The 19284-nt window shown below is 51.3% G+C and overlaps 1 protein-coding gene and 15 non-coding genes across 16 annotated transcripts in view; 15 read left to right on the top strand and 1 right to left on the bottom strand.

Moving 5' to 3' along the window:
- DNAJC5B (DnaJ heat shock protein family (Hsp40) member C5 beta) overlaps nucleotides 1-13645 on the bottom strand; it is a 64745-nt gene extending 51100 nt beyond the window's left edge. The window contains exon 1 of the mRNA XM_075705841.1: nucleotides 13539-13645. Coding sequence (XP_075561956.1) covers nucleotides 13539-13645 — 107 coding nt within the window. The remainder of the gene's footprint in view (nucleotides 1-13538) is intronic.
- On the top strand, nucleotides 73-145 carry TRNAA-AGC (transfer RNA alanine (anticodon AGC)). The gene has a single exon. It is a non-coding gene; the product is annotated as a tRNA-Ala (tRNA).
- Nucleotides 891-979, top strand: TRNAY-GUA (transfer RNA tyrosine (anticodon GUA)). Its single transcript is given in 2 exon segments — nucleotides 891-927; nucleotides 944-979. It is a non-coding gene; the product is annotated as a tRNA-Tyr (tRNA).
- On the top strand, nucleotides 1312-1384 carry TRNAA-AGC (transfer RNA alanine (anticodon AGC)). The gene has a single exon. It is a non-coding gene; the product is annotated as a tRNA-Ala (tRNA).
- TRNAY-GUA (transfer RNA tyrosine (anticodon GUA)) lies at nucleotides 2727-2817 on the top strand. The gene is given in 2 exon segments: nucleotides 2727-2764; nucleotides 2781-2817. It is a non-coding gene; the product is annotated as a tRNA-Tyr (tRNA).
- Nucleotides 3149-3221, top strand: TRNAA-AGC (transfer RNA alanine (anticodon AGC)). Its single transcript has one exon. It is a non-coding gene; the product is annotated as a tRNA-Ala (tRNA).
- On the top strand, nucleotides 4564-4654 carry TRNAY-GUA (transfer RNA tyrosine (anticodon GUA)). The gene is given in 2 exon segments: nucleotides 4564-4601; nucleotides 4618-4654. It is a non-coding gene; the product is annotated as a tRNA-Tyr (tRNA).
- TRNAA-AGC (transfer RNA alanine (anticodon AGC)) lies at nucleotides 4997-5069 on the top strand. Its single transcript has one exon. It is a non-coding gene; the product is annotated as a tRNA-Ala (tRNA).
- TRNAY-GUA (transfer RNA tyrosine (anticodon GUA)) lies at nucleotides 5815-5903 on the top strand. Its single transcript is given in 2 exon segments — nucleotides 5815-5851; nucleotides 5868-5903. It is a non-coding gene; the product is annotated as a tRNA-Tyr (tRNA).
- TRNAA-AGC (transfer RNA alanine (anticodon AGC)) lies at nucleotides 6237-6309 on the top strand. The gene has a single exon. It is a non-coding gene; the product is annotated as a tRNA-Ala (tRNA).
- TRNAY-GUA (transfer RNA tyrosine (anticodon GUA)) lies at nucleotides 7652-7742 on the top strand. The gene is given in 2 exon segments: nucleotides 7652-7689; nucleotides 7706-7742. It is a non-coding gene; the product is annotated as a tRNA-Tyr (tRNA).
- Nucleotides 8085-8157, top strand: TRNAA-AGC (transfer RNA alanine (anticodon AGC)). Its single transcript has one exon. It is a non-coding gene; the product is annotated as a tRNA-Ala (tRNA).
- On the top strand, nucleotides 8903-8991 carry TRNAY-GUA (transfer RNA tyrosine (anticodon GUA)). The gene is given in 2 exon segments: nucleotides 8903-8939; nucleotides 8956-8991. It is a non-coding gene; the product is annotated as a tRNA-Tyr (tRNA).
- On the top strand, nucleotides 9324-9396 carry TRNAA-AGC (transfer RNA alanine (anticodon AGC)). The gene has a single exon. It is a non-coding gene; the product is annotated as a tRNA-Ala (tRNA).
- Nucleotides 10739-10829, top strand: TRNAY-GUA (transfer RNA tyrosine (anticodon GUA)). Its single transcript is given in 2 exon segments — nucleotides 10739-10776; nucleotides 10793-10829. It is a non-coding gene; the product is annotated as a tRNA-Tyr (tRNA).
- TRNAA-AGC (transfer RNA alanine (anticodon AGC)) lies at nucleotides 11172-11244 on the top strand. Its single transcript has one exon. It is a non-coding gene; the product is annotated as a tRNA-Ala (tRNA).
- Nucleotides 13646-19284: the final 5639 nt, after the last annotated feature.

The following is a 19284-nucleotide window of genomic DNA, read 5'->3' as shown; positions in this document are numbered from 1 at the left end:
TGGGTGCGGGGCAGCCTGGGTCAGGGGTGGGTGCCTGGGAGCGGGGAGGACGTCAGGCAGAGGCCGTAGGCTGGGGAATTAGCTCAAGTGGTAGAGCGCTCGCTTAGCATGCGAGAGGCAGCGGGATCGATGCCCGCATTCTCCAACGCTTTTCCTTGCCCTTGCCCGGACGCAAGGCCCTTTGCCTGGGGCCCGTGTCCTCTGGGGGCTGTGGGAGCTCGCAATGCACCCGGGCAGCAAAGGGTAGGACAGCATCCCGCGCTGTAACAAGAGCGGCGTGGGCCATTTAACAGGGGACCTTCTTTTCTCCCTCTTTGCTTGACAGACGTCAAATGTCACCTCAAGTAGTGTGTCCAGCTTTGAGCTGCCCTGTACAGGAAAGCCATCAATGAAATGGAGCAACTTCATTGGGGGGCCGGCAAGAAACGCAGGGAATGGGGGGATTTTCCTTTGAGGGTGGGCTGAGGACACGGGGCATGTTCAGCCTGGAGAAAGGGAAGTCCAGAGGGCTTAGGCGTGCCCTTCCAGCCCTTAGGAGGAGGTTACGGAGCAGAGGAAATGCCCTCCTTTTGCCTGGTGCTTGACCAGAGGGCAAAAGACAGCACAGCGAAATTGGGTGAAGGTAAGTTGCAGCGGGCTACGGGTAGGCTTCTTTTGCCCCTGAGGAGAGTCCAGCTGTAGGAGATGATGTCCGAGGAGCTTGTGGCGTTTTCCTGTTTGGGGGTTTTCAGGATGTGATGGGCTAAAGGGTCGATCAAGGTGGTGTGATGTTGGAGCCGAGGGTGTTTGAAGCAGGATGTTGCAGGAGTAGAGGAACCGTTCTGCGCTTTGCATGGTGAAGCGCTGGCTGAGTGCGTGATGGGCGAGGCAAGGGGCAGGGCCCCATGGTTCCTTCGATAGCTCAGCTGGTAGAGCGGAGGACTGTAGGCTCCCTTGCACGGCCATCCTTAGGTCGCTGGTTCAACTCCGGCTCGAAGGAGTGCCCTTTTGCCTCCGGCCCAGACCTTTTTGGCACCTGCGGCTTTTGGGCCTGCCCGTGTGGCTGGCCTTCGAGGGCTGCCCAGCGTTGAGCTCGTGCCTGAGGTGGGGAAGATGCGCGGCCAAGGCAGTTTTGGGCGAAGCCAGGGCGGGGGACGGCGGTCCTGCGCACGGGGGTTGTCAGAGGAGCATGTGCAGCAGGAAGGTGAGTGGGTGAGTGGGTGTGGGTGTGAGAGCGAGGCCGATGGGAGGCCCAGGCTGTGGGTGCGGGGCAGCCTGGGTCAGGGGTGGGTGCCTGGGAGCGGGGAGGACGTCAGGCAGAGGCCGTAGGCTGGGGAATTAGCTCAAGTGGTAGAGCGCTCGCTTAGCATGCGAGAGGCAGCGGGATCGATGCCCGCATTCTCCAACGCTTTTCCTTGCCCTTGCCCGGACGCAAGGCCCTTTGCCTGGGGCCCGTGTCCTCTGGGGGCTGTGGGGATCTCGCGGTGCACCTGGCCTGCGCAGCAGAGGACAGCATGCGGGGCTGCCCCAAGAGCAGCATGGGCTCTGGATCGCGGGAAGGCATTGTCCGCCTTTGCTCGGCATCAGTTGGGTGGCATGTAGCATACCGTGCCCGACTTTGGGCCTCTCCGTAGAAGACAGACATTGACCAAGTGCAGCGAGCTCAGAACAAGGCCACCAGGATGGCTGGGAGGCGGCGCGGTTGCCCTTTGAGGAGAGGCCAATGAATGTGGGCTTGTCCGGAGCCTGGAGAAGAGAGGGCTGTGGGGGAGATAAGCAGTGGTTTTTCAGAATGCCTATCGGGAGGCTATTGATTCAACAGTTAGGCTTTTTACTGCGGTGACTGGCAGAGGAATGAGAAACAACAGGCCACACCTGAAGCAGAACAGGTTCGATTATTTCTCCCCTCAGGACAGCCAGGCAGGAGGAGAAGGGCGCCCCGCCAAGCAGCCTCCACGCTTGGAGGTTGGCATGAGCTGAGTGGCTGAAGCTTTGAGCAAGCTGCTGTGATGCCTGATCTGGGGGTGCTTGCAGGAGGATGCTGGAAGAGACATGTGCTGAGGTCTCATCCAGGCTGGTTTCTTTGACAGCTCTGTCACGGAGGCAGAGCTGGGAGAGGGCCCTGCCGGTCCCTCAGCAGCTCTGCTGGTGGAGCGGAGGACTGCAGGCTGCCTTGCATGGCTACCCTGACATCCCGTCCGGGCCCTGACCAGCCTTGTGCGGGGCCTCCACCTCCACCCGTGGTTCCAGGAGCTGTATTTGCGTCCAGCTCTGGGCCTTCGCTCCCCTTCCGTGCTACACCGCAGGAGCCCTGGTCTCTAGCTCAGCCATGCCCGTGGCTATGCCAATGGCTACGTCCAGCCACGGAGACCCTTGGTGCAGGTGCTGATGTGGAGATGGGTGTTCGGTCTTGACCTCATCCCTGTCTTGTCGGTCTGGAGCTGCCTGGCACTCACTGGACGTGATCGTCACTCCGAGCCATGCAGTGACTTCCTGGCGTGCCGTTGTCCCTGCCTCACTCTGGCAATGGTGCCTTGTGCTTCTTGACTCTTCTTGACTCTGTCTTAGAGCAAGGCACCGTGGCTGGGTCTGTCCTGGTCGGGTGGTGTGGGCCGGAGAGGTTCTGGGCAATGTGGGTCTAAGGCAAGTGTTTCTTTTTTCCTGCTGAAGAGAGTCGTTGCCGGTACTGAGAGCTGAATCGTTGGACAGGTGTGTGATGAAAGCGTGAGGTGTCAGCATCCCATGGTTCCTTTGTTGGCTCAGCTGGTAGAGCGGAGGACTGTAGGCTCCCTTGCACGGCCATCCTTAGGTCGCTGGTTCAACTCCGGCTCGAAGGAGTGCCCTTTTGCCTCCGGCCCAGACCTTTTTGGCACCTGCGGCTTTTGGGCCTGCCCGTGTGGCTGGCCTTCGAGGGCTGCCCAGCGTTGAGCTCGTGCCTGAGGTGGGGAAGACGCGCGGCCAAGGCAGTTTTGGGCGAAGCCAGGGCGGGGGACGGCGGTCCTGCGCACGGGGGTTGTCAGAGGAGCATGTGCAGCAGGAAGGTGAGTGGGTGAGTGGGTGTGGGTGTGAGAGCGAGGCCGATGGGAGGCCCAGGCTGTGGGTGCGGGGCAGCCTGGGTCAGGGGTGGGTGCCTGGGAGCGGGGAGGACGTCAGGCAGAGGCCGTAGGCTGGGGAATTAGCTCAAGTGGTAGAGCGCTCGCTTAGCATGCGAGAGGCAGCGGGATCGATGCCCGCATTCTCCAACGCTTTTCCTTGCCCTTGCCCGGACGCAAGGCCCTTTGCCTGGGGCCCGTGTCCTCTGGGGGCTGTGGGGATCTCGCGGTGCACCTGGCCTGCGCAGCAGAGGACAGCATGCGGGGCTGCCCCAAGAGCAGCATGGGCTCTGGATCGCGGGAAGGCATTGTCCGCCTTTGCTCGGCATCAGTTGGGTGGCATGTAGCATACCGTGCCCGACTTTGGGCCTCTCCGTAGAAGACAGACATTGACCAAGTGCAGCGAGCTCAGAACAAGGCCACCAGGATGGCTGGGAGGCGGCGCGGTTGCCCTTTGAGGAGAGGCCAATGAATGTGGGCTTGTCCGGAGCCTGGAGAAGAGAGGGCTGTGGGGGAGATAAGCAGTGGTTTTTCAGAATGCCTATCGGGAGGCTATTGATTCAACAGTTAGGCTTTTTACTGCGGTGACTGGCAGAGGAATGAGAAACAACAGGCCACACCTGAAGCAGAACAGGTTCGATTATTTCTCCCCTCAGGACAGCCAGGCAGGAGGAGAAGGGCGCCCCGCCAAGCAGCCTCCACGCTTGGAGGTTGGCATGAGCTGAGTGGCTGAAGCTTTGAGCAAGCTGCTGTGATGCCTGATCTGGGGGTGCTTGCAGGAGGATGCTGGAAGAGACATGTGCTGAGGTCTCATCCAGGCTGGTTTCTTTGACAGCTCTGTCACGGAGGCAGAGCTGGGAGAGGGCCCTGCCGGTCCCTCAGCAGCTCTGCTGGTGGAGCAGAGGACTGCAGGCTGCCTTGCATGGCTACCCTGACATCCCGTCCGGGCCCTGACCAGCCTTGTGCGGGGCCTCCACCTCCACCCGTGGTTCCAGGAGCTGTATTTGCGTCCAGCTCTGGGCCTTCGCTCCCCTTCCGTGCTACACCGCAGGAGCCCTGGTCTCTAGCTCAGCCATGCCCGTGGCTATGCCAATGGCTACGTCCAGCCACGGAGACCCTTGGTGCAGGTGCTGATGTGGAGATGGGTGTTCGGTCTTGACCTCATCCCTGTCTTGTCGGTCTGGAGCTGCCTGGCACTCACTGGACGTGATCGTCACTCCGAGCCATGCAGTGACTTCCTGGCGTGCCGTTGTCCCTGCCTCACTCTGGCAATGGTGCCTTGTGCTTCTTGACTCTTCTTGACTCTGTCTTAGAGCAAGGCACCGTGGCTGGGTCTGTCCTGGTCGGGTGGTGTGGGCCGGAGAGGTTCTGGGCAATGTGGGTCTAAGGCAAGTGTTTCTTTTTTCCTGCTGAAGAGAGTCGTTGCCGGTACTGAGAGCTGAATCGTTGGACAGGTGTGTGATGAAAGCGTGAGGTGTCAGCATCCCATGGTTCCTTTGTTGGCTCAGCTGGTAGAGCGGAGGACTGTAGGCTCCCTTGCACGGCCATCCTTAGGTCGCTGGTTCAACTCCGGCTCGAAGGAGTGCCCTTTTGCCTCCGGCCCAGACCTTTTCGGCTCTGGCTCGGCACCTGCGGCTTTTGGGCCTGCCCGTGTGGCTGGCCTTCGAGGGCTGCCCAGCGTTGAGCTCGTGCCTGAGGTGGGGAAGACGAGCGGCCAAGGCAGTTTTGGGCGAAGCCAGGGCGGGGGACGGCGGTCCTGCGCACGGGGGTTGTCAGAGGAGCATGTGCAGCAGGAAGGTGAGTGGGTGAGTGGGTGTGGGTGTGAGAGCGAGGCCGATGGGAGGCCCAGGCTGTGGGTGCGGGGCAGCCTGGGTCAGGGGTGGGTGCCTGGGAGCGGGGAGGACGTCAGGCAGAGGCCGTAGGCTGGGGAATTAGCTCAAGTGGTAGAGCGCTCGCTTAGCATGCGAGAGGCAGCGGGATCGATGCCCGCATTCTCCAACGCTTTTCCTTGCCCTTGCCCGGACGCAAGGCCCTTTGCCTGGGGCCCGTGTCCTCTGGGGGCTGTGGGAGCTCGCAATGCACCCGGGCAGCAAAGGGTAGGACAGCATCCCGCGCTGTAACAAGAGCGGCGTGGGCCATTTAACAGGGGACCTTCTTTTCTCCCTCTTTGCTTGACAGACGTCAAATGTCACCTCAAGTAGTGTGTCCAGCTTTGAGCTGCCCTGTACAGGAAAGCCATCAATGAAATGGAGCAACTTCGTTGGGGGGCCGGCAAGAAACGCAGGGAATGGGGGGATTTTCCTTTGAGGGTGGGCTGAGGACACGGGGCATGTTCAGCCTGGAGAAAGGGAAGTCCAGAGGGCTTAGGCGTGCCCTTCCAGCCCTTAGGAGGAGGTTACGGAGCAGAGGAAATGCCCTCCTTTTGCCTGGTGCTTGACCAGAGGGCAAAAGACAGCACAGCGAAATTGGGTGAAGGTAAGTTGCAGCGGGCTACGGGTAGGCTTCTTTTGCCCCTGAGGAGAGTCCAGCTGTAGGAGATGATGTCCGAGGAGCTTGTGGCGTTTTCCTGTTTGGGGGTTTTCAGGATGTGATGGGCTAAAGGGTCGATCAAGGTGGTGTGATGTTGGAGCCGAGGGTGTTTGAAGCAGGATGTTGCAGGAGTAGAGGAACCGTTCTGCGCTTTGCATGGTGAAGCGCTGGCTGAGTGCGTGATGGGCGAGGCAAGGGGCAGGGCCCCATGGTTCCTTCGATAGCTCAGCTGGTAGAGCGGAGGACTGTAGGCTCCCTTGCACGGCCATCCTTAGGTCGCTGGTTCAACTCCGGCTCGAAGGAGTGCCCTTTTGCCTCCGGCCCAGACCTTTTTGGCACCTGCGGCTTTTGGGCCTGCCCGTGTGGCTGGCCTTCGAGGGCTGCCCAGCGTTGAGCTCGTGCCTGAGGTGGGGAAGATGCGCGGCCAAGGCAGTTTTGGGCGAAGCCAGGGCGGGGGACGGCGGTCCTGCGCACGGGGGTTGTCAGAGGAGCATGTGCAGCAGGAAGGTGAGTGGGTGAGTGGGTGTGGGTGTGAGAGCGAGGCCGATGGGAGGCCCAGGCTGTGGGTGCGGGGCAGCCTGGGTCAGGGGTGGGTGCCTGGGAGCGGGGGAGGACGTCAGGCAGAGGCCGTAGGCTGGGGAATTAGCTCAAGTGGTAGAGCGCTCGCTTAGCATGCGAGAGGCAGCGGGATCGATGCCCGCATTCTCCAACGCTTTTCCTTGCCCTTGCCCGGACGCAAGGCCCTTTGCCTGGGGCCCGTGTCCTCTGGGGGCTGTGGGGATCTCGCGGTGCACCTGGCCTGCGCAGCAGAGGACAGCATGCGGGGCTGCCCCAAGAGCAGCATGGGCTCTGGATCGCGGGAAGGCATTGTCCGCCTTTGCTCGGCATCAGTTGGGTGGCATGTAGCATACCGTGCCCGACTTTGGGCCTCTCCGTAGAAGACAGACATTGACCAAGTGCAGCGAGCTCAGAACAAGGCCACCAGGATGGCTGGGAGGCGGCGCGGTTGCCCTTTGAGGAGAGGCCAATGAATGTGGGCTTGTCCGGAGCCTGGAGAAGAGAGGGCTGTGGGGGAGATAAGCAGTGGTTTTTCAGAATGCCTATCGGGAGGCTATTGATTCAACAGTTAGGCTTTTTACTGCGGTGACTGGCAGAGGAATGAGAAACAACAGGCCACACCTGAAGCAGAACAGGTTCGATTATTTCTCCCCTCAGGACAGCCAGGCAGGAGGAGAAGGGCGCCCCGCCAAGCAGCCTCCACGCTTGGAGGTTGGCATGAGCTGAGTGGCTGAAGCTTTGAGCAAGCTGCTGTGATGCCTGATCTGGGGGTGCTTGCAGGAGGATGCTGGAAGAGACATGTGCTGAGGTCTCATCCAGGCTGGTTTCTTTGACAGCTCTGTCACGGAGGCAGAGCTGGGAGAGGGCCCTGCCGGTCCCTCAGCAGCTCTGCTGGTGGAGCGGAGGACTGCAGGCTGCCTTGCATGGCTACCCTGACATCCCGTCCGGGCCCTGACCAGCCTTGTGCGGGGCCTCCACCTCCACCCGTGGTTCCAGGAGCTGTATTTGCGTCCAGCTCTGGGCCTTCGCTCCCCTTCCGTGCTACACCGCAGGAGCCCTGGTCTCTAGCTCAGCCATGCCCGTGGCTATGCCAATGGCTACGTCCAGCCACGGAGACCCTTGGTGCAGGTGCTGATGTGGAGATGGGTGTTCGGTCTTGACCTCATCCCTGTCTTGTCGGTCTGGAGCTGCCTGGCACTCACTGGACGTGATCGTCACTCCGAGCCATGCAGTGACTTCCTGGCGTGCCGTTGTCCCTGCCTCACTCTGGCAATGGTGCCTTGTGCTTCTTGACTCTTCTTGACTCTGTCTTAGAGCAAGGCACCGTGGCTGGGTCTGTCCTGGTCGGGTGGTGTGGGCCGGAGAGGTTCTGGGCAATGTGGGTCTAAGGCAAGTGTTTCTTTTTTCCTGCTGAAGAGAGTCGTTGCCGGTACTGAGAGCTGAATCGTTGGACAGGTGTGTGATGAAAGCGTGAGGTGTCAGCATCCCATGGTTCCTTTGTTGGCTCAGCTGGTAGAGCGGAGGACTGTAGGCTCCCTTGCACGGCCATCCTTAGGTCGCTGGTTCAACTCCGGCTCGAAGGAGTGCCCTTTTGCCTCCGGCCCAGACCTTTTCGGCTCTGGCTCGGCACCTGCGGCTTTTGGGCCTGCCCGTGTGGCTGGCCTTCGAGGGCTGCCCAGCGTTGAGCTCGTGCCTGAGGTGGGGAAGACGAGCGGCCAAGGCAGTTTTGGGCGAAGCCAGGGCGGGGGACGGCGGTCCTGCGCACGGGGGTTGTCAGAGGAGCATGTGCAGCAGGAAGGTGAGTGGGTGAGTGGGTGTGGGTGTGAGAGCGAGGCCGATGGGAGGCCCAGGCTGTGGGTGCGGGGCAGCCTGGGTCAGGGGTGGGTGCCTGGGAGCGGGGAGGACGTCAGGCAGAGGCCGTAGGCTGGGGAATTAGCTCAAGTGGTAGAGCGCTCGCTTAGCATGCGAGAGGCAGCGGGATCGATGCCCGCATTCTCCAACGCTTTTCCTTGCCCTTGCCCGGACGCAAGGCCCTTTGCCTGGGGCCCGTGTCCTCTGGGGGCTGTGGGAGCTCGCAATGCACCCGGGCAGCAAAGGGTAGGACAGCATCCCGCGCTGTAACAAGAGCGGCGTGGGCCATTTAACAGGGGACCTTCTTTTCTCCCTCTTTGCTTGACAGACGTCAAATGTCACCTCAAGTAGTGTGTCCAGCTTTGAGCTGCCCTGTACAGGAAAGCCATCAATGAAATGGAGCAACTTCGTTGGGGGGCCGGCAAGAAACGCAGGGAATGGGGGGATTTTCCTTTGAGGGTGGGCTGAGGACACGGGGCATGTTCAGCCTGGAGAAAGGGAAGTCCAGAGGGCTTAGGCGTGCCCTTCCAGCCCTTAGGAGGAGGTTACGGAGCAGAGGAAATGCCCTCCTTTTGCCTGGTGCTTGACCAGAGGGCAAAAGACAGCACAGCGAAATTGGGTGAAGGTAAGTTGCAGCGGGCTACGGGTAGGCTTCTTTTGCCCCTGAGGAGAGTCCAGCTGTAGGAGATGATGTCCGAGGAGCTTGTGGCGTTTTCCTGTTTGGGGGTTTTCAGGATGTGATGGGCTAAAGGGTCGATCAAGGTGGTGTGATGTTGGAGCCGAGGGTGTTTGAAGCAGGATGTTGCAGGAGTAGAGGAACCGTTCTGCGCTTTGCATGGTGAAGCGCTGGCTGAGTGCGTGATGGGCGAGGCAAGGGGCAGGGCCCCATGGTTCCTTCGATAGCTCAGCTGGTAGAGCGGAGGACTGTAGGCTCCCTTGCACGGCCATCCTTAGGTCGCTGGTTCAACTCCGGCTCGAAGGAGTGCCCTTTTGCCTCCGGCCCAGACCTTTTTGGCACCTGCGGCTTTTGGGCCTGCCCGTGTGGCTGGCCTTCGAGGGCTGCCCAGCGTTGAGCTCGTGCCTGAGGTGGGGAAGACGAGCGGCCAAGGCAGTTTTGGGCGAAGCCAGGGCGGGGGACGGCGGTCCTGCGCACGGGGGTTGTCAGAGGAGCATGTGCAGCAGGAAGGTGAGTGGGTGAGTGGGTGTGGGTGTGAGAGCGAGGCCGATGGGAGGCCCAGGCTGTGGGTGCGGGGCAGCCTGGGTCAGGGGTGGGTGCCTGGGAGCGGGGAGGACGTCAGGCAGAGGCCGTAGGCTGGGGAATTAGCTCAAGTGGTAGAGCGCTCGCTTAGCATGCGAGAGGCAGCGGGATCGATGCCCGCATTCTCCAACGCTTTTCCTTGCCCTTGCCCGGACGCAAGGCCCTTTGCCTGGGGCCCGTGTCCTCTGGGGGCTGTGGGGATCTCGCGGTGCACCTGGCCTGCGCAGCAGAGGACAGCATGCGGGGCTGCCCCAAGAGCAGCATGGGCTCTGGATCGCGGGAAGGCATTGTCCGCCTTTGCTCGGCATCAGTTGGGTGGCATGTAGCATACCGTGCCCGACTTTGGGCCTCTCCGTAGAAGACAGACATTGACCAAGTGCAGCGAGCTCAGAACAAGGCCACCAGGATGGCTGGGAGGCGGCGCGGTTGCCCTTTGAGGAGAGGCCAATGAATGTGGGCTTGTCCGGAGCCTGGAGAAGAGAGGGCTGTGGGGGAGATAAGCAGTGGTTTTTCAGAATGCCTATCGGGAGGCTATTGATTCAACAGTTAGGCTTTTTACTGCGGTGACTGGCAGAGGAATGAGAAACAACAGGCCACACCTGAAGCAGAACAGGTTCGATTATTTCTCCCCTCAGGACAGCCAGGCAGGAGGAGAAGGGCGCCCCGCCAAGCAGCCTCCACGCTTGGAGGTTGGCATGAGCTGAGTGGCTGAAGCTTTGAGCAAGCTGCTGTGATGCCTGATCTGGGGGTGCTTGCAGGAGGATGCTGGAAGAGACATGTGCTGAGGTCTCATCCAGGCTGGTTTCTTTGACAGCTCTGTCACGGAGGCAGAGCTGGGAGAGGGCCCTGCCGGTCCCTCAGCAGCTCTGCTGGTGGAGCGGAGGACTGCAGGCTGCCTTGCATGGCTACCCTGACATCCCGTCCGGGCCCTGACCAGCCTTGTGCGGGGCCTCCACCTCCACCCGTGGTTCCAGGAGCTGTATTTGCGTCCAGCTCTGGGCCTTCGCTCCCCTTCCGTGCTACACCGCAGGAGCCCTGGTCTCTAGCTCAGCCATGCCCGTGGCTATGCCAATGGCTACGTCCAGCCACGGAGACCCTTGGTGCAGGTGCTGATGTGGAGATGGGTGTTCGGTCTTGACCTCATCCCTGTCTTGTCGGTCTGGAGCTGCCTGGCACTCACTGGACGTGATCGTCACTCCGAGCCATGCAGTGACTTCCTGGCGTGCCGTTGTCCCTGCCTCACTCTGGCAATGGTGCCTTGTGCTTCTTGACTCTTCTTGACTCTGTCTTAGAGCAAGGCACCGTGGCTGGGTCTGTCCTGGTCGGGTGGTGTGGGCCGGAGAGGTTCTGGGCAATGTGGGTCTAAGGCAAGTGTTTCTTTTTTCCTGCCGAAGAGAGTCGTTGCCGGTACTGAGAGCTGAATCGTTGGACAGGTGTGTGATGAAAGCGTGAGGTGTCAGCATCCCATGGTTCCTTTGTTGGCTCAGCTGGTAGAGCGGAGGACTGTAGGCTCCCTTGCACGGCCATCCTTAGGTCGCTGGTTCAACTCCGGCTCGAAGGAGTGCCCTTTTGCCTCCGGCCCAGACCTTTTCGGCTCTGGCTCGGCACCTGCGGCTTTTGGGCCTGCCCGTGTGGCTGGCCTTCGAGGGCTGCCCAGCGTTGAGCTCGTGCCTGAGGTGGGGAAGACGAGCGGCCAAGGCAGTTTTGGGTGAAGCCAGGGCGGGGGACGGCGGTCCTGCGCACGGGGGTTGTCAGAGGAGCATGTGCAGCAGGAAGGTGAGTGGGTGAGTGGGTGTGGGTGTGAGAGCGAGGCCGATGGGAGGCCCAGGCTGTGGGTGCGGGGCAGCCTGGGTCAGGGGTGGGTGCCTGGGAGCGGGGAGGACGTCAGGCAGAGGCCGTAGGCTGGGGAATTAGCTCAAGTGGTAGAGCGCTCGCTTAGCATGCGAGAGGCAGCGGGATCGATGCCCGCATTCTCCAACGCTTTTCCTTGCCCTTGCCCGGACGCAAGGCACTTTGCCTGTGGTGGCAAATCATGGGAAACATAGGTAAGTGATTATCTCTTTCTGTTTGGCATTCACTGAAGTGCATTCAGAGTCCATCTACAAATATTCTAGATAAATTCTAAATCATGAATGTGTACTCTCTCACAGATTTTCAGTGTACTTATCATTTTGTCAATTCTTTATCATACTCGATCTTTTCAACGTTCTGAAGAGAACAGAAGGTGTACGGTATCTCTTTTCATGTTACTTCGCTGTCGCACTGGAAAGCATTAGTCAATGTACAGTTGAAGTTGTTATGCCACAAAAAGTTTCTCAAGATGTTTTTTTTTATCGTGTTGAACATAAACAGATATCTTTTGAAATTCTGCTGATTAGAAGCCTGTTGGCTTTACTCCTTGATAAATTAGACTGTGCCAAACTCCAAATAAAAGCACAGAGAGGTACCTCTGTCATGTTTATTAAAAAGTAAATTTTGCCCTGGGCTGTGGTAGTATGATTAATACTGACTTAATTAATAATGGCAGGAAACTCAGAATCAGGTATTGCTGGTTTTATACCTTGTACTAAAGAATACCAGTTCAGCAGCAGATTTTTGTATTAGCATAAATTAAAAGATAATTAAAGCAAATCTATGAGACTGACTCATCATTTTATCTTGCAAATATTTACAGCTACTCCATTAAAAGTGAATCCCTCTGACATTTCCACTTTAGTCAGAAGCAGCCTTTTTTTTGCTGTAATTACTAATAAAGATGGATAAAGCACCACTGTCAGTTTTACCATAGATCACTGTGTAAATCATCCTTCTTCATGTTCAGCATTAAATATAGTTAATTCCATTCTACATTCTTCCATGACAACTCTCTCCTTTGGGGATTAAAGAAGGCCTCCTTTCCGTAAATTTAAATGTAAAAGCAACAGGGAAACATGAGTTTTGATACAGAAGATGGTTTCTGCAGCCAGGCTATACTACAGGGACACAGAAGGTGCAAGTCATGAGTGAATTTGATACTGTAGTAAGTTTATCCCCCAGTGGTATAGTTATGCAAGACAACAGAATCATGAGATATCAACAGTTTTCCTTCAACACTTTCACACAACAGTGTGAAGAGTTTGAACATTCACTACTTCTCCCACCTCCATTGAATATATGCCTTTGGAACAGAAAATGGGAGAGATGCGATTTGTTCAAAAACATAGAGGACAGAGTCCCAACAAAATTCAAACTAAACAATGATGCAAGTAGATCTATTTCATAGCATCTTTTTCAGTTCAGATATATTCTTGCATTTCATAGGAAAAGCAATCTGTGTTAAAGTTTGACCGATGATACAGTGCAACGAACAACAACCAGAATGATGCTGTAATAAAAGTTTTACTATATTTATTAAACCTGCAAGTACATGTCTGGCATATTTTGATGTCAAGAACGTCTATTTCACTCATGACATTTAAAGTTCTTTCTCTTTTCAATAGCAGCGGAACAGATTTAAGAGCAAAATTAACCATAAAAACTTCTAGTCTTACTTCTAGGTCTTATTACATTTCAACAATAAAATACTTTTCACCATTTTGATAACTTGTGTTTGAGTAAAACTTATCTTAAAGTCCTCTCTTCTTTTTCAATGGAGAACCTACCATTTACTGTGCCAGTATGTTTCAGTGGTTGGTTACGCTTACTGTTAAAACCATGTGCCTCTTTTTCAGCTCAAAGTACTTTTAGATTCCAAGCACTGGTTTTGGTTATGCTTGCCTTCATAAAGTGAAGAACCCTCTCACACCTAGCATTTTTCCCCTTCAAAGATATGACACACTACAGTCAAATAATCTACCGGTATTCTTCTTTATGATAAGAAAAACTGATCAAACTTCTTATGTCTCTTACTCTAGTTCTTGAGTCATTATTATAGCACTTTTCTGCATTGGCTTTACTTTTCAACATAATTCAGGAAACTCGTTAACACAAGAACTGGGTGCAGTATTCAAAGACTGCACTTCGCAAGCATAGTCTGCATTATTTTATCCTAACAGTCTGACCTCTCATTCAGCTAGATTAAAACATTTTAGATGAAGCACACAGATTGCTTGTGGGATGAAATCAATAGATTCACATTGCATTGTCCCTGATTCTTTTCAGGCTCATGGTGCAAAAAAAAAAAAAAATTTGTAACAATGAATGTCTACAGTGCAGGTCACTCGAAAGGTTTTAGCATCATAATCATGCCACACAAGCATTTTTAGACATGTTGCAAAGCACATTTTACATACCTGTAGGACTTCTTAATCTCATCATGTGTTGCTCCCTTCTCTAGGGCCAGGATTTCATATAACGCTTCCCCTGATGTTGACAAAGCACGTTGCCTTTGTTCAGCCATGTTAGCAGTGCATTACCAAAGCTGCTAATGTAGAACAGAATTTAAAATAGCAGGGACTGCAAGTATATATGGATAATGTTTCTCGTTGTTCATTTTAATAGATTTTTATCAGGTAGTAAAAGGTTAAAAATACGTGAAAGTGAAACTAGAATAAAATCTCCTCTAAATTATCCTACATACTTTAAGATATTTTAAAATTATTTGAGAAAATGGAAAAGCAAAAGACAAAGAACAGACGCTCTTGTGTTAGGAATTACTATTTGTATTAAAGGCTTGATTTCGCTCTCACTGAAATGAATGGCTAAGCTTCCTACAGCGGTAATGCCTGCACATAGTATTTCCACTTAGTTTTATGTCTGGTCATTTACATCTAACTTTTCTAAGTCTTAGAAGAATAATTCTACTATTTGTTAAGGCTATTGGCTTCTTGCAGTGGTGTAAGAGCTTTGTACCTCTGAGTATAACCTAATGCAACCACAGTGGTGAATCTTTGCTTTCTCAACACAAGGCATCAGATTCATCCTAACCAATTTTAGCTGCCTAATTTGAGTGATTAAGTTTGAAGCTTAGTCAAACTAGACTCCTTATATTTTCAACAGACAGACATACATATTCAGAGGACAATTGACCAAGCACTTTCTCCCTATTACCCCTACAGCGTGCTCAGGATGACTGCATTCCCAACTCATGTGCCTGATGACAGGTGGAATGAATCCAGACCTAAGCAAAGAGACTAGATACCAAGAATTGACTTCAGTATTACAAAAGTAACTGTTTTTTGCAAACTTATGCATGGGAAATACTGACATCAATCAGCGTCCTATCTTATTTGAGGTACAAGACTTTGGGCTGAATTCATGAGCTCGTGATAAATTTAACAAGGTGCCCTTGCAGTATAGTGCAAATAAAGGCTAAGCATAGACTGGCAGATGTAGTCCACTTAAGATCTATTGTTCGTTCCTTCATGCATTGCAGAGGCAAAGCAGACAAACAAGTGATTCTCCACTGAATGGCTCTACTACCTCCTTACAGTTCATGGTTCTGGATTTGACGAACGAAATATTTTTAAGCCAGACCTAGCTAATGCTAGACAACATCATGAATAAACTCATATAAACCATAATTTAAAACACCAGGTACAGATACCTATCGCTCATAAGAGAAAGCTGCAGCTCTTTGATGGCAGACTTGCCACAACAAAACTCTCACCGCAGCCTCTCTATTTCTTTGTATGTTGCACCCTTCTCCAAATGTTGAGAAGTGATCACAGAGAAAGCCTAAAAGTGAGTTGTAACCCCAGCCATAAGAAAAATTTCTGAGAACCTGTTTTGTTAGATAAGACTACCCACTCTGCTACTTCACCCTTCTCATTGCTGAGCTAGAAACACTATCTTGCCATTGCTCATCTATTATTTACTAGGCCACATTTTGGTTCAGAACCAGCCATGTAACACGTTTAAGCTCTTCAGCTTTGTTCAGAACTAAAAGGAAAATCAAATACCATGTAAGTGCACACAGAAATATAATAAACTGAGTAATTCTGGCACATAGTATCTGATTTACTAAAAAGACCTAAATTTATTCATATTTATTTTGATATTTTCTTTTCCTTAATAAGCTAACACACAATTTAGTGTCTTGTGATCTGCTTAAAAAAAATTCCTTTCTATTCTTAAGTGTCGTACACAAACCATCAACTAAATGGACTGAACTTTCGGTTTTAAAGTAACAATTAAGAATGGAATTATATGTAAGCATATACATATTACTTTACCACCTGTAGCAGTTACAATGATACTTGTCAATAATGGTATGTCCAAAGCATATTGAACAAAATCCTGGGATCTATTCTGATCACACTAGAATCATGCAAGGCTCATCAAGCCTGTTAACGCACAAGATAATGGTAGGCAACCATGTGAAGTCAAAGATATACAGCATTATTTAAAAATTCTGTTACATAATGCTGATTAGCTACATGGCAACTCTGAAGCATAAAACAAAATTCAAGTTATGATGCATTTTATTCTGAAGAATTAAAAAATCATGTAATTTGTACTTGCTAATAAAATAATTTAAATAACCCAGGCAGCTATGGAGATTTAAACTCACTAGCCTATTCAGTCTTTTAGTGATTAATCACCTTGAAGGTCTAGCTACTCAAAGTTATTTCTTACTTATTTAAAGCAGACCTATAAAATACTAAAAGCACAATGACATGACACTTTTCTAGGAAAAAAAAAAAGTTTTGCTCTCTTTATTAAGGAAGATACAACAGTTACAATTTTAGAATCCTATTTTCAAGCTATGTATTTTTGTTCCAGTGGAACAGAGACCAGAAAATTTGTTTACTTCCTTGACTGACAATAAAATATATTAAAAGACAGTCCAAATTCTGATAACAATTCCACATCTCCTAAGAGGATGAGACCCCAGTTAACTTCAACTTTCGCTGTGCAAACTTTATACTATCCAGGATGAACCATCTTATACAGAGGTTGGATTAATATGCCTTTTTTCTATCATACCCATAATTCTTTTGGATTTGCACTGAAAAATAAGGCAAGGTGATTCAAATAACATACCTGCTTCAAAAAGTGATGCAACACAGTCTGGCACGTATAAACTCACAACATTATCAGTTCAATACCTTGATGTCTTTATGCCAATATAATCCAAAAGGAAAGAAGCAAGTGCCACCAGAAGCCCTGTTCCATGGAAAGAGGCTGCTGCTTTTCATCCTTCACAATCAAGATTAAACAGGTCAGTGGAGTCTGATTACTCTCTTTGTTGTTTGCTCAGTATCCAATTGGTTATCTCTCAGGAAGACCTATGAAAGAATGAATAAAACATTCATGAGCCTAAAGGATGATGTACCTGAGAGTTAATGACACAAAAAATTATGGGACATCTGTGAATTTAGTTAATTGTTCTGTGCTTTTCTCCTGATAGGGTCTTGAGTTTGTCTTTTTTTTGTACACAAATGTTATTAGCACCATGCTCTAACCAACTGAGCTAACCCGGCTGGTCAAATGTATTAAATTTGTTTAAAGATACAACAGTCTTGCTCTGAAGTTCACTCCTCTGAGACCGGCCATGGCTTAGATTTACTATATAATCTCTTCCAGAACAAGATTAACTGAAGAAGACCCTTTAGGACTCCTGAGTTCCTGTAAAATTTTATATCAAAACAGAAGATGTACTTCTGTTACTCTGATGGAGCTACTCCTCTAACTTACACCATTGAAAAGCCTGGACAGCCATTCCTTTCCATTTGGAACAGGGAAGATTGTAAATGCCAGAGACTTTAAAAAAAAAAAACAAAACATTGTTCTTGGGACATCATGCTTGGAAACAAATAGCTCATCCTTCAAACTCAAAAAGTTAATCTCCCAGATCACCAAATTCCAAATGATATGTTTTTGTAGTGGATTGACCTTGGCCAGCTGCCAGACCCCCACCCAGCCACTTTCTCACTCCTCCTCCTCCTCAACAGGACAAGGGGAGAAAATAAATAAAGATATGGAGATCACTTACCAATTACTGTCATCGGCAAAACAGACTCAACTTGGGGAAAATTAATTTAAGTTTTGCCAATTGAAATAGCTTTGGATGGTGAGAAACAAAGACAAAAATTAAAGCAATGCCTTCCCCTCACCACCCTGTTTCCAGGCTCAACTTCACTCCTTTGTTCTCGACTCCGCTACTCCCCAGCCCTGAGCGGCGCAGGGCGAAGAGGGAATGGGGGGTTGTGGTGACTTCATCACAGCTCCTCTCTGCTGCTCCTTCCTCCTCACACTTTCCCGCTGCTCCAGCATGGGTCCTTCCCACAGGCTGCAGTCCTTCATGAACTGCTCCAGTGTGAGTCCTCCATGGGCCACAGTTCCTGTCAGGAGAACCTGCTCCTGGTGCAGGTTCCTCTCCACAGACCACAGTTCCTTCAGGAAATATCCACCTTCTCTGGCACGGGGTGGATGGGCTGCTGTGTGGATATCTGCTCTGATGTGGTGCTCTCCATGGGCTGCAATGAAATACCAGCTCCACTGTGGCCCTCCCCGCAGGCTGAATGGGAAAACATGCTCCACCATGGTCTCTTCCATGAGCTGAAGGGAAATACCTGCTCTACTGTGATCTTTTCCAGGGGCTACAGGGGTATCTCTGCTCCAGTGTCTGAAGCAACCCCTCCTCCTCCTTATTCTCTGACTTTGGTGTTCACAGGGCTGTTTCTCATACTTATTTTTCCTCAATCCTCACTGCTGTGCAGTTTTGCTCTTAAATATGTTTTCCCAGGAGTACCACCAGCTTGGCTGACGGGCTCAGCTGTGTCCTGCGGTGGGTCTGTTGTGGAGCTGGCCCCTAACCTCCTCCCACAGGGATCCCCTGCAGCCCCCCACTACCTAAACCTTGCCACAGACATCCAGCACAGTTTTATACAGAATGCAGTCCTGCAAACGGATTCATGGAGCCCCATAACCCAGGTAAAGTCTGTTTCAGCAAGAGTCAGTGAGCTTGTGCTCGGATTCTACTGCAAGAACGGAACAATAAATCAATAAATTTTTGAAAACCAAGCGTAATTAATTACGATCACATGAAAACACTATTTATGAAAAAGGAAGTAAACAGTGTGACAGCTGATGAAAAAAAATTAAGTGGATGCTTTTTAATGTGAAGCATGTGATTTGAACATGTCTCTTGTTCTTAGGTATATTCTTTAATTTCAAACATTCTGTCAAATTTCAGCTTTGGATGAGGATAAAGTAAGGCACATTTCAACCTAAAATGTATTGTTCATAGTTATCAGAAGTCAAAACAGCATAGTCAAAAATCTCTTTTCCAGGACATTAACAACAGAGTAGGTACAGCTAATTCTATTACATTGCATGAACACAATAAATCAGATTATTCAATCAGCTTGCTTGATCTCAATCTTTGAAATTACTTTATCATTCTTGCAAAACAAACAAACAAAAAAAGCACATGTTTTAATGGTAAGAAGAAATTAAGGGGAAAAATATATAAAAGGAAGAAAATAAAATCACTTTGAGTTTACCCAAATCCTCTGTACTTATAAACATCCTATTATCACCAAAACCATCACTCACTGTTCTGCAATCTTGTCACATACCTCGACCTACAGTTCTGTGTGAATATAGCTCCCTCTGGTGTGTTTAGCTAACGCTGCTCTGTAACCTGTATTGCTTTTCTTATAGGCACTCTTGTTTTCTTTGAAGGAAATGAACACAATCTCTGCAAATCTGTTTCTTTTCCTTTAGCGATTCTACATCCTAAGCACATCCTAATGAATCTTTAAAAGACTCAAACTTTAATTAATTGTCATAACTTCTTTGTCAGATCAGCTATATAATTTAGAAGAATAAAACATATAATTTAATAGCTATTCACTTTCTCATGAATTTTTATTTTTTGTACTGTAACACCTAATAGTGCACCACAACGCCACTGTGGCAGGCAATGCAAAACTAAAAGACAGTCCTAGTCCCAAAGGACCTTATATCTAAAAAGCCTTACTACACTTTACATTTCATTTATATGTTGCACGCATTTCAAAACAGACAAATCAGAACATGTCTGGAAATGTGAAGTTGCATATCAGCCTATAAAAAATTGAAACATGGCCC

Source organism: Pelecanus crispus, chromosome 2, assembly GCF_030463565.1.
Source record: "Pelecanus crispus isolate bPelCri1 chromosome 2, bPelCri1.pri, whole genome shotgun sequence".
NCBI classification, from domain to species: domain Eukaryota; kingdom Metazoa; phylum Chordata; class Aves; order Pelecaniformes; family Pelecanidae; genus Pelecanus; species Pelecanus crispus.
Note: the sequence above shows the minus strand (reverse complement) of the source record. Positions and strands in the feature narration are given on the sequence as shown.